The following is a 13127-nucleotide window of genomic DNA, read 5'->3' on the forward strand; positions in this document are numbered from 1 at the left end:
GGTATGTTGTTGTTTTTGAATAATTCTGGGTTTGTTTAACATTTCTGTCAGCTGTTTTGTCTCAGTAGGACTTCTACTCTGTTTCCCAATTGGTTGTCAAGTCAACATGGTTTACCTGGACAACAGTCCAGTGTTTTATCATTCTTATGGCTCTTCTAGCTATCGTTCTGTTGTCTTCTGTTATCGTGTATCATTGTATCTATCACAAGTTCACAACAACCCTTCAGGTTACCATGTCACTTTCACTAGAGCTTCCTGGACAGTCCCTGCAGCATCTTTTGGCTTAGTTAAATATTAGTGAAACTATTTCCATTTAATTATGGACAGTGTTGATAGTTTTGGTAGAACTGAATTACCATAAGTGTATTTGATTAAAGCACTCTGCGTAATACCTTTCTGGGAAATTACAGGTGAGTCACTCTTATAACACTCGTCAGCAGCTGACTTGACTCATTTCATAAGAACCAAAAGTGTGACAGTTTGTAAAAGATGGATAACTCATTTTCTGCTTGCTACTAATAAGCAGCACCCTTTCAGCACACAGCCTAGGCCTACATCTATCTATGGAAAGAGGTGGACAAGGGCAGTAGAGCAAGTTTGATGAAAGGAGATGGGTTTCCATGGAAACTGACATAGTATATTATGAACCTGTTTTTAGAAAGAGCCCGGTTTGAAAATAACCTGTTTTCTTGAAGGATTGAAAAGCCCTGGGGAAGGTCACCAGTGGAGTTCAAAGGTTGTGTGAACTCAGACTTCCCATGCAATGCTTCTCGTGTGACCTCTCCTTCAGCTTGAAAAGTGTGGAGTGGTGGCGCTCCCTTGTCCTGACAGCATAATATGTTTTTGTATGTGCTCCAACAGTTGTAGCTAGATTGTGTAAAGGTGGAAGCCTCTGGAACATGGCTCGAGTATCAGGAGGCTATTGTTGTGATTTTGGTTCACAGAGGGCAGCTGTGTTAATCCGCCCATCGGGCTCAGGCTACTGCCGTGTTGACTTAAAGGTCCCACACAGTCATCCTATTTCCCAAGTAAAAATAGCCTTTTAATGACCAAACATGCTCAGTATTTAATACATTTTACCTTCTCTCATCTTAACGATCAGTAAGCCTGAAAGAACTGTCTGAGTGGGCAGGGAGTTTATATTCATGTGCTCTCCTTGACTGACAGCTCTTTCAAACATCCCTGTGTACATTGCCAGGTAACAAGGTAAGTGGGCCACAAGTTATTGATGACCAGGTAAACAATGGACCACATGTCATTCTGAGCCAAAACAGTATGCACCAACCCATTTTCTCAGCAAAATGCTCTCATGGTTGACAGAGCTGATCATGGACTGTTGAATATCAGCAGCAATACACAATTGCATTTCTATTGTTTTGTAACTAATTACAGAATACAGTTCACTGATACACTTCTTCACCAGAATTAGTAAAGCCTGAGTCACCTTAGACATAAAAGGAATGTACATGAAAACAGCATACAATAAGTGCAATTTATTGGTGCCCTTGCATTAGCATTATAAAGAAAAATATGTTCAGAATTGTATGTATTGATCAGATCTTTATTGGATTATTTACAATAGGCCAGCATAGCTGAAATATTGATCAACATGAACACTCATGAGAATAATAAAGGTGGGAAATAATGGTTAGACGTCATTTGACCGGGCAGACGGGTTTGGCCGTGCACTTTTTAGTGAAACTTTTCAATGTTTTGTATTTGGCGTTTTTGTGTGCCTGAAATGCTCTATATTTGAAATGAATAACTATGGCTTACACTATGTTGGGTCTGGCTTCACAGCATATCCCCCTTTCTTTTTCTTGCTAAAGCCGATTTAGTATTCCAGCATTCCTGCTGCGGTGGTTGCCTGGGAAGCAGTGCAGACAGAGTAGATGTTGGAGTTTCTCCAGTGTCTTACTACAGCTCGATGAGTGGAAAGATAAAAGGAGATGGAAATAATACCCCCCCCCACCTTAATCATCACGACGAGTCCCAATGACACAAGCTACATTAACTGTAAGACAACAACTCACACAATAGAATGGCAAAAATATGATTATCCGATGTTCAATTACAAATGCTATAGAACAAAAACCATATAGTGACTATCAGGTGTGTTACAGAAGTTTACAGTCAAAACAACCACAGTTACAGCCACTGTGTCAGACTCCTCAACCTCTGTCACGTACATTATGGTCAGAGCTTGTAACATCCACTGATCCACTGTCCATGATGGTACAGCAGCTTCCTGGCAAGACCCATCCAATGTTCTCCCCAATTGATAAAGCATCTTCGCTCTAAATGTGCACTGCACACGCGTGACACGATCATAATTTTCGGTGCAGCCGGTCCCCCTGAAATGAAAAGCAGCCACTGCTGTCAGATGTCTTCATTCTTCGGAAAATAGTGTAACGGTAAATTAACACTGGCAACCAGCCATAACACAGAGTTGACAAGGGTTATGTATCGTTCTGCTTGAGCTTCTCACGGTTTGTAAACAAAGCCATATGATGTGCTCATGTGATGACTGTTCAGGTTTTACATATTTAAATGAGTTAAGATTGTAAGACTACCATAGGTTTATGACATTTCCAGCTTTACATGACGTTGCATAAAGCTGTTTGTAAATCCTGCCTCCTGGATCCAAATCACATTTTATTTGTCACATACACATGGTTAGAATATGTTAATGCGAGTGTAGCGAAATGCTTGTGCTTCTAGTTCCGACCATGCAGTAATATCTAACAAGTAATCTAACAACTTCACAACATCTACTTTATACACGCAAGTGTAAATGAATGAATAAGAATATATACATAAAAATATATGGATGAGCGATGGCCGAACAGCATAGGCAAGATGCAGTAGATGGGAACAAGTACAGTATGCACATATGAGATGAGTAATGTAGGGTATGTAAACATTATATAAAGTGGCATTGTTAAAAGTGGCTAGTGATACATTTAATACATCCAATTTTTAATTATTAAAGTGGTTAGAGATTGAGTCAGTATGTTGGCAGCAGCTACTCAATGTTAGTGATGGCTGTTTAACAGTCTGATGGCCTTGAGATAGAAGCTGTTTTTCAGTCTCTCAGTCCCCGCTTTGATGCACCTGTACTGACCTTGTCTTCTGGATGATAGCGGGATAAACAGGACCATTTCAGTTTGTCCGTGATGTGTACGTTGAGGAACTTGAAGCTTTCCACCTTCTCCACTAATGTCCCGTTGATGTGGATAGAGGGCTGCTCCCTCTGCTGTTTCCTGAAGTCCATGATCATCTCCTTTGTTTTATTGACATTGAGTGTGCGTTTGACACGGGGGGGAGGGGACCAGTAACTTTATGATCAACTTTGTCAATGTACCAGCTAGTCATTTTTCATAATTGGGTCAACCTACAGTACTATTAACTGGTTTCATTTAAATATCAAATTTCTCTGTTCTTTACCTTTTTTAAATTGCAATCAAACAGCCATCGATAAAATGCAATTGTTTCCGTAGCTTATGCCTGACCATACCATAACCGCACCGCCACCGCGTGGCACTCTGTTCACAACGTTGACATCAGCAAACCGCTCGTCCACACGCCATGCAGCCCGGTACATTTGAAACCGGGATTCATCTGTGAAGAGCACACTTCTCCAGCGTGCCAGTGGATATCGAAGGTGAGCATTTCCCAACTGAAGTGGGTTTACGACACCAAACTGCAGTCAGATTAAGACCCTGATAAAGACGACCAGCATGCAGATGAGCTTCCATGAGACAGTTTCTGACCGTTTGTGCCGAAATTCTTCGGGTTGTGTAAACCCACAATTTCATTATCTGTCCGGGTGGCTGGTCTCAGACAATCCCACAGATGTGGAGGTCCTGGACTGGCATGGTTACACATGGTCTGCGGTTGTGAGGCCGGTTGGACCTACTGCCAAATTCTCTAAAAGGATGTTGGAGGTGGCTTTTTGTGGAGAAGTTAATAAATAAATTCAATAAATTCAACAATAAATTCTCTGGCAACAGGTCTGGTGGACATTCCTGCGGTCAGCTTGCCAATTGCACCCTCCCTCAACTTGAGACATCTGTGGCATTGTGTTGTGTGACAACTGCACATTTTTTTGTGGCCTTTTATTGTCCCTAGCACAAGGTGCACCTGTGTAATGATCATGCTGTTTAATCAACTTCTTGATATGCCACACCTGTTAGGTGGATGAATTATCTTGGCATAGGAGAAATGCTCACTAACAGGGATTTGAGAGAAATAAACATTTTGTGCGTATGGAACATTTCTGGGATCTTTTATGTCATCTCATGAAACACGGGACCAACACTTTACATGTTGCGTTTTGTATTTCTAAAACACAGAAAAATCACCTTTTTGACTGCACTGGGCCTTTTACTAAGGGGTGAGGCACTAAACAAGAAGACAATGGCTGGCAGTGTAACACTATGCAAAGCGTTGTATTACAGTAGATTGCGCAGCAGCAAAATTAACTGCTGCACCAAATTCTGTTAAACACGGCTATTCAGCTATGCTGCTGTTTTACCTGCTGAGAAAACTGCAAATAAATTTGACAATGAATGCATTATGAGTAAAGATCACCACATGACTAATGCAAAAATGGTATGTGGATACAGACTGCATTCCATCAAGCCACATTGATATTTAGTGTAGGAGACAATATCGGTACACACTACTAAGTGACAGATTAGCTGGAGGTTTGCAAGAGCACCTTTGTGGCCCATCAGTAGCAAGTTGAGCTCTCATTCCAAGGCTATGTCCGTTTTAGGCTTCTCCTCTGAATCCGTTAGCATGTGATTTCTGTACATTTATCTGCATTGGGCGGTGTTTATGTAAGGCGTTGCCATGGCAAGGAGCTGGTCCTCCGCAGTATTGCCTGGGTCCACTGTTTCATCTGCGGTCCTGCCTGTTATAGTGGGTTGCCATGGGGATGGGCTGGTCCTTCTGCAGCAAGACCCATTAACCTATTGGATTAGGGCTCATACACTCTGTCAGGCTAGTGAACTGGAGGGGAGCCCTGGGAATGTGTCAGGCAGTTGTGGATACAAGTAAAGGAGGGATGTTCTAACCAGTTTAGTAAGATGGTGAGATAGTTCTAGGCATTTTTGATGAATGTGTTATTTTGTTTATCTCTCAGGTCTGTCCGTCAGCCACCCTCCGTCACCCCTGCGATCATGGAGGCCCAAGCAGGGGAGGAGCCAGGCCCAAGTTGTTCGGCTCCTGCATCGCCTGACTCCGCCCCCAGCCCACATAGCGAGGCAGTGACCAATGAGCTGCAAGAGCTGTCGCTGCAGCCCGCCCCCAACCTGCTGCCCCTGAGAGATAGGAAAAACGGTGAGTCCCTGTTCTGATTCCAGGCAACTGCCATCAAGCCCACCGATGAGATTAAAACCCTGGTGGACTGACGATATATGGTGCGAAGACCATCCACTTCCATCAGAAAACTACTGGTATGAACTGTAGAAAATGAAAACCAAGACTGCAGCTATGAAGCATGGACAGGTTACTCAGTCTGAGGCTCTGTGTTGTGTAAACACTTCTATAATGCAGGTAGAACTGTAGAACTGTAGAAACGTTAGTTTGCTCTCATACTTCTTCTCACTTGGCACAGTACCCACAGTGGTCTCTGGTCAAGGAGGGAGAGTTGTATGGCAAAGTTGTTAGAATTCCAGCTGAAAGATCTCAATGAAGGGGAGGAGAGTAGTATCTTACCCATGTGCACTCTGGGTCAAAGGGTACCTGGAATGCAGTTTGCGAAAGTGCACTTGAGGAGTAGAAGCTGGTGTGCGGGAATAAAACCCAGCTGAACTTGAGCTTCTCTCATTAACTCATGAGGAGGAAGAGCTTGTATATGAAATTATTTTTACAGACATGAGGAAAATAGGAACGTGTGTGTGTGTGTCTAGGCGATAAAGTCTAAACATGGGGGCTACTCTCTCCGTTTCAAATCAAAGTTTATTTGTCACGTGCGCTGAATACAACCGGTGTAGACCTTAGAGTGAAATGCTTACTCACAGGCCCTAACTAATAGTGCAATTTAAGTAAAAAATAAGTGTTAGGTGAACAATAGATAAGTAAGGAAATAAAAAACAACAGTAAAAAGACAGTGAATAATAACAGTAGCGAGGCTATATACAGTAGTGAGGCTATACACAGTAGCGAGGCTATATACAGTAGAGAGGCTATATACAGTAGAGAGGCTATATACAGTAGAGAGGCTATATACAGTAGAGAGGCTATAACAGTAGAGAGGCTATATACAGTAGCGAGGCTATATACAGTAGCGAGGCTATATACAGTAGCGAGGCTATATACAGTAGAGAGGTTATATACAGTAGTGAGGTTATATACAGTAGAGGCTATATACAGTAGCGAGGCTATATACAGTAGCGAGTTTATAACAGTAGCGAGGCTATATACAGTAGCGAGGCTATATACAGTAGCGAGGCTATACACAGTAGCGAGGCTATACACAGTAGCGAGGCTATATACAGTAGCGAGGCTATATACAGTAGCGAGGCTATATACAGTAGCGAGGCTATAACAGTAGCGAGGCTATATACAGTAGCGAGGCTATAAATCAAATCAAATCAAATTTATTTATATAGCCCTTCGTACATCAGCTGATATCTCAAAGTGCTGTACAGAAACCCAGCCTAAAACCCCAAACAGCAAGCAATGCAGGTGTAGAAGCACGGTGGCTAGGAAAAACTCCCTAGAAAGGCCAAAACCTAGGAAGAAACCTAGAGAGGAACCAGGCTATGTGGGGTGGCCAGTCCTCTTCTGGCTGTGCCGGGTGGAGATTATAACAGAACATGGCCAAGATGTTCAAATGTTCATAAATGACCAGCATGGTCGAATAATAATAAGGCAGAACAGTTGAAACTGGAGCAGCAGCACAGTCAGGTGGAAGTTGAAACTGGAGCAGCAGCATGGCCAGGTGGACTGGGGACAGCAAGGAGTCATCATGTCAGGTAGTCCTGGGGCATGGTCCTAGGGCTCAGGTCAGTTGAAACTGGAACAGCAGCATGGCCAGGTGGACTGGGGACAGCAAGGAGTCATCATGTCAGGTAGTCCTGGAGCTCAGGTCCTAGGGCTCAGGTCCTCCGAGAGAGAGAAAGAAAGAGAGAAGGAGAGAATTAGAGAACGCACACTTAGATTCACACAGGACACCGAATAGGACAGGAGAAGTACTCCAGATATAACAAACTGACCCCAGCCCCCGACACATAAACTACTGCAGCATAAATACTGGAGGCTGAGACAGGAGGGGTCAGGAGACACTGTGGCCCCATCCGAGGACACCCCGGACAGGGCCAAACAGGAAGGATATAACCCCACCCACTTTGCCAAAGCACAGCCCCCACACCACTAGAGGGATATCTTCAACCACCAACTTACCATCCTGAGACAAGGCTGAGTATAGCCCACAAAGATCTCCACCACGGCACAACCCAAGGGGGGGGGCGCCAACCCAGACAGGATGACCACAACAGTGAATCAACCCACTCAGGTGACGCACCCCCTCCAGGGACGGCAAGATAGAGCCCCAGTAAGCCAGTGACCCAGCCCCCGTAATAGGGTTAGAGGCATAGAATCCCAGTGGAAAGAGGGGAACCGGCCAGGCAGAGACAGCAAGGGCGGTTCGTTGCTCCAGAGCCTTTCCGTTCACCTTCCCACTCCTGGGCCAGACTACACTCAATCATATGACCCACTGAAGAGATGAGTCTTCAGTAAAGACTTAAAGGTTGAGACCGAGTTTGCGTCTCTGACATGGGTAGGCAGACCGTTCCATAAAAATGGAGCTCTATAGGAGAAAGCCCTGCCTCCAGCTGTTTGCTTAGAAATTCTAGGGACAATTAGGAGGCCTGCGTCTTGTGACCGTAGCGTACGTGTAGGTATGTACGGCAGGACCAAATCAGAGAGATAGGTAGGAGCAAGCCCATGTAATGCTTTGTAGGTTAGCAGTAAAACCTTGAAATCAGCCCTTGCTTTGACAGGAAGCCAGTGTAGAGAGGCTAGCACTGGAGTAATATGATCCAATTTTTTGGTTCTAGTCAGGATTCTAGCAGCCGTATTTAGCACTAACTGAAGTTTATTTAGTGCTTTATCCGGGTAGCCGGAAAATAGAGCATTGCAGTAGTCTAACCTAGAAGTGACAAAAGCATGGATTCATTTTTCTGCATCATTTTTGGACAGAAAGTTTCTGATTTTTGCAATGTTACGTAGATGGAAAAAAGATGTCCTTGAAATGGTCTTGATATGTTCTTCAAAAGAGAGATCAGGGTCCAGAGTAACGCCGAGGTCCTTCACAGTTTTATTTGAGACGACTGTACAACCATTAAGATTAATTGTCAGATTCAACAGAAGATCTCTTTGTTTCTTGGGACCTAGAACAAGCATCTCTGTTTTGTCCGAGTTTAATAGTAGAAAGTTTGCAGCCATCCACTTCCTTATGTCTGAAACACATGCTTCTAGCGAGGGCAATTTTGGGGCTTCACCATGTTTCATTGAAATGTACAGCTGTGTGTCATCCGCATAGCAGTGAAAGTTTACATTATGTTTTTGAATAACATCCCCAAGAGGTAAAATATATAGTGAGAACAATAGTGGTCCTAAAACGGAACCTTGAGGAACACCGAAATTTACAGTTGATTTGTCAGAGGACAAACCATTCACAGAGACAAACTGATATCTTTCCGACAGATAAGATCTAAACCAGGCCAGAACATGTCCGTGTAGACCAATTTGGGTTTCCAATCTCTCCAAAAGAATGTGGTGATCGATGGTATCAAAAGCGGCACTAAGGTCTAGGAGCACGAGGACAGATGCAGAGCCTCGGTCCGATGCCATTAAAATGTCATTTACCACCTTCACAAGTGCCGTCTCAGTGCTATGATGGGGTCTAAAACCAGACTGAAGCATTTCGTATACATTGTTTGTCTTCAGGAAGGCAGTGAGTTGCTGAGCAACAGCCTTCTCTAAAATTTTTGAGAGGAATGGAAGATTCGATATAGGCCGATAGTTTTTTATATTTTCTGGGTCAAGGTTTGGCTTTTTCAAGAGAGGCTTTATTACTGCCACTTTTAGTGAGTTTGGTACACATCCAGTGGATAGAGAGCCGTTTATTATGTTCAACATAGGAGGGCCAAGCACAGGAAGCAGCTCTTTCAGTAGTTTAGTTGGAATAGGGTCCAGTATGCAGCTTGAAGGTTTAGAGGCCATGATTATTTTCATCATTGTGTCAAGAGATATAGTACTAAAACACTTGAGCGTCTCTCTTGATCCTAGGTCCTGGCAGAGTTGTGCAGACTCAGGACAACTGAGGTTTGGAGGAATACGCAGGTTTAAAGAGGAGTCCGTAATTTGCTTTCTAATAATCATAATCTTTTCCTCAAAGAAGTTCATGAATTTATCACTGCTAAAGTGAAAGTCATCCTCTCTTGGGGAATGCTGCTTTTTAGTTAGCTTTGCGACAGTATCAAAAAGGAATTTCGGATTGTTCTTATTTTCCTCAATTAAGTTAGAAAAATAGGATGATCGAGCAGCAGTAAGGGCTCTTCGGTACTGCACGGTACTGTCTTTCCAAGCTAGTCGGAAGACTTCCAGTTTGGTGTGGCGCCATTTCCGTTCCAATTTTCTGGAAGCTTGCTTCAGAGCTCGGGTATTTTCTGTGTACCAGGGAGCTAGTTTCTTATGAGAATTTTTTTTAGTTTTTAGGGGTGCAACTGCATCTAGGGTATTGCGCAAGGTTAAATTGAGATCCTCAGTTAGGTGGTTAACTGATTTTTGTCCTCTGGCGTCCTTGGGTAGACAGAGGGAGTCTGGAAGGGCATCAAGGAATCTTTGTGTTGTCTGTGAATTCATAGCACGACTTTTGATGTTCCTTGGTTGGGGTCTGAGCAGATTATTTGTTGCAATTGCAAACGTAATAAAATGGTGGTCCGATAGTCCAGGATTATGAGGAAAAACATTAAGATCCACCACAGTTATTCCATGGGACAAAACTAGGTCCAGCGTATGACTGTGACAGTGAGTGGGTCCAGAGACATGTTGGACAAAACCCACTGAGTCGATGATGGCTCCGAAAGCCTTTTGGAGTGGGTCTGTGGACTTTTCCATGTGAATATTAAAGTCACCAAAGATTAGAATATTATCTGCTATGACTACAAGGTCCGATAGGAATTCAGGGAACTCAGTGAGAAACGCTGTATATGGCCCAGGAGGCCTGTAAACAGTAGCTATAAAAAGTGATTGAGTAGGCTGCATAGATTTCATGACTAGAAGCTCAAAAGACGAAAACGTCATTTTTTTTTTTTTGTAAATTGAAATTTGCTATCGTAAATGTTAGCAACCCCTCCGCCTTTGCGGGATGCACGGGGATATGGTCACTAGTGTAGCCAGGAGGTGAGGCCTCATTTAAAACAGTAAATTCATCAGGCTTAAGCCATGTTTCAGTCAGGCCAATCACATCAAGATTATGATCAGTGATTAGTTCATTGACTATAATTGCCTTTGAAGTAAGGGATCTAACATTAAGTAGCCCTATTTTGAGATGTGAGGTATCATGATCTCTTTCAGTAATGACAGGAATGGAGGTGGTCTTTATCCTAGTGAGATTGCTAAGGCGAACACCGCCATGTTTAGTTTTGCCCAACCTAGGTCGAGGCACAGACACGGTCTCAATGGTGATAGCTGAGCTGACTACACTGACTGTGCTAGTGGCAGACTCCACTATGCTGGCAGGCTGGCTAACAGCCTGCTGCCTGGCCTGCACCCTATTTCATTGTGGAGCTAGAGGAGTTAGAGCCCTGTCTATGTTGGTAGATAAGATGAGAGCACCCCTCCAGCTAGGATGGAGTCCGTCACTCCTCAGCAGGTCAGGCTTGGTCCTGTTTGTGGGTGAGTCCCAGAAAGAGGGCCAATTATCTACAAATTCTATCTTTTGGGAGGGGCAGAAAACAGTTTTCAACCAGCGATTGAGTTGTGAGACTCTGCTGTAGAGCTCATCACTCCCCTAACTGGGAGGGGGCCAGAGACAATTACTCGATGCCGACACATCTTTCTAGCTGATATGCACGCAGAAGCTATGTTGCGCTTGGTGATCTCTGACTGTTTCATCCTAACATCGTTGGTGCCGACGTGGATAACAATATCTCTATACTCTCTACACTCGCCAGTTTTAGCTTTAGCCAGCACCATCTTCAGATTAGCCTTAACGTCGGTAGCCCTGCCCCCGGGTAAACAGTGTATGATCGCTGGATGATTCGCTTTAAGTCTAATACTGCGGGTAATGGAGTCGCCAATGACTAGAGTTTTCAATTTGTCAGAGCTAATGGTGGGAAGCTTCGGCGTCTCAGACCCCGTAACGGGAGGAGTAGAGACCAGAGAAGACTCGGCCTCTGACTCCGACCCGCTGCTTAATGGGGAAAACCGGTTGAAAGTTTCTGTTATATACAGTAGCGAGGGCTATATACAGTAGCGAGGCTATATACAGTAGAGAGGCTATATACAGTAGCGAGGCTATATACAGTAGCGAGGCTATAACAGTAGTGAGGCTATAACAGTAGTGAGGCTATATACAGTAGCGAGGCTATAACAGTAGTGAGGCTATATACAGGCACCAGTTAGACGGGCTGATTGAGGTAGTATGTACATGTAGGTACGGTTGAAGTGATTATGCATATATAATATACAGACGGTAGCAGTTAGCGTAAAAGAGGGGTTGGTGGGTGGCGGGACACAATGCACATAGTTCTCATAGCCAATGTGCGGGAGCACCGGTTAGTCGGGCTAATTGAGGTAGTATGTACATGAATGTATAGTTAAAGTGATGATGCATATATGATAAATAGAGAGTAGCACAGCGTAAAAGAGGGTTTGGGGGGGTACCATTTCATTACCTGTTCAGGGTACCATTTCATTACCTGTTTACCCCTTGGGGGTAAAAGCTGTTGAGAAGCCTTTTGGTTCATGGATTACAATTCTGAGCAACAAACACAGTCAGCAGCACTGGAAACATTGAAAAGCACTTTGTTCCACCAAATCACACTAGCATCCTTAACCACGAGCATCTCAGCGAGGGGAAGCTGTGAGACAAGCAAATTTTAAAAAGAGCAGCATGATATCATGAGCAATACAAGTCTGAGTTAATCGTGTTCACTTTTTCCACTCTCCTCACCCTTTCCACTCATGCTATCATCAGATGCAGTCCCATTCCCTGAGCTGTGTGAGTTTACATAGTTAACATTTTATTACCGCAGCCAAAGCAGCAAACTGCAGCTCTAACTTTGTGTTATCCCTGTGCGTACACGCCCATGCTCAGTGTTGTAGTAGTGAACTACATGTAGTTCAACTAGGCATTTAACTCTGTTTTGCAGTAGCTTGGTGGTAGTTGAACTCAATTCAGATCTTGGTAGTGTTTTCAGTAGGTCATAACTTTTTTGCCTTGAGGCTAGCTACTGGAACTACATTACTTTTTCAGCTGAAAGATAACATTTGTGAAGTAGGCAATTTCCTTTATATTTTAGGATCAGGCCTGTCTAATTCTCACTTGAAACACAGTTTGTGTGTTTAATAGGCCAAATGACACATTCTGTTAACTTCTGACCCCAGATTCATCTGTTCTTGCAATTTGTAGTCTGATATTTCAGATTTAGATATGATTATTTATCACAAAGTACTTTGGATGTAATTAACCTCTTGTTCACAGTAACTTTAGTTCAGTAAACTATATTTTTCTTAAGGGTTGCTTTAATGTAGCTTATCTTCTTCCAGTGTGAAGTAATTGGTAGCTTGATAAACTATATTTTCCGAGTAGCTTCCTCAACACTGCACATGCTCAGTTGTTTTAGGAATTTAAAGGTTACATACTTGTCCCAATATTTCACTGAAGGTGCAGGCAGCTCAACATGACTGTTTAATGACAAAATTGGCCTGGATCCAACCACTTTGCCAAGGAGGAGGCCTGAGAGATCAAGTGTGTAGTGGTTGTCGAGGAACTGCACTTACACCCAGACCGCAGTTGTAATTTGAATCACAGCAGGGCTAGACACTGCTGCCCTGACACTGTGTTCTACTCCACTCTGATCTCCATCTTACTCTGTGACTGAATG

The 13127-nt window shown here is 43.5% G+C and overlaps 1 protein-coding gene across 2 annotated transcripts in view; it reads left to right on the forward strand.

The window, feature by feature from the left end:
• The window catches only part of LOC112226163 (myocardin-related transcription factor A), a 57157-nt gene that overhangs the window by 9405 nt on the left and 34625 nt on the right, over positions 1–13127 (forward strand). For both annotated transcript variants that reach the window (XM_042327514.1, XM_024390460.2), the window contains exon 2: positions 5150–5346. In XM_042327514.1, the coding sequence (XP_042183448.1) occupies positions 5187–5346 (160 nt within the window). In that variant the 5' untranslated portion in view covers positions 5150–5186. The remainder of the gene's footprint in view (positions 1–5149; positions 5347–13127) is intronic.

Source organism: Oncorhynchus tshawytscha, linkage group LG09, assembly GCF_018296145.1.
Source record: "Oncorhynchus tshawytscha isolate Ot180627B linkage group LG09, Otsh_v2.0, whole genome shotgun sequence".
Taxonomy (NCBI): Eukaryota; Metazoa; Chordata; class Actinopteri; order Salmoniformes; family Salmonidae; genus Oncorhynchus; species Oncorhynchus tshawytscha.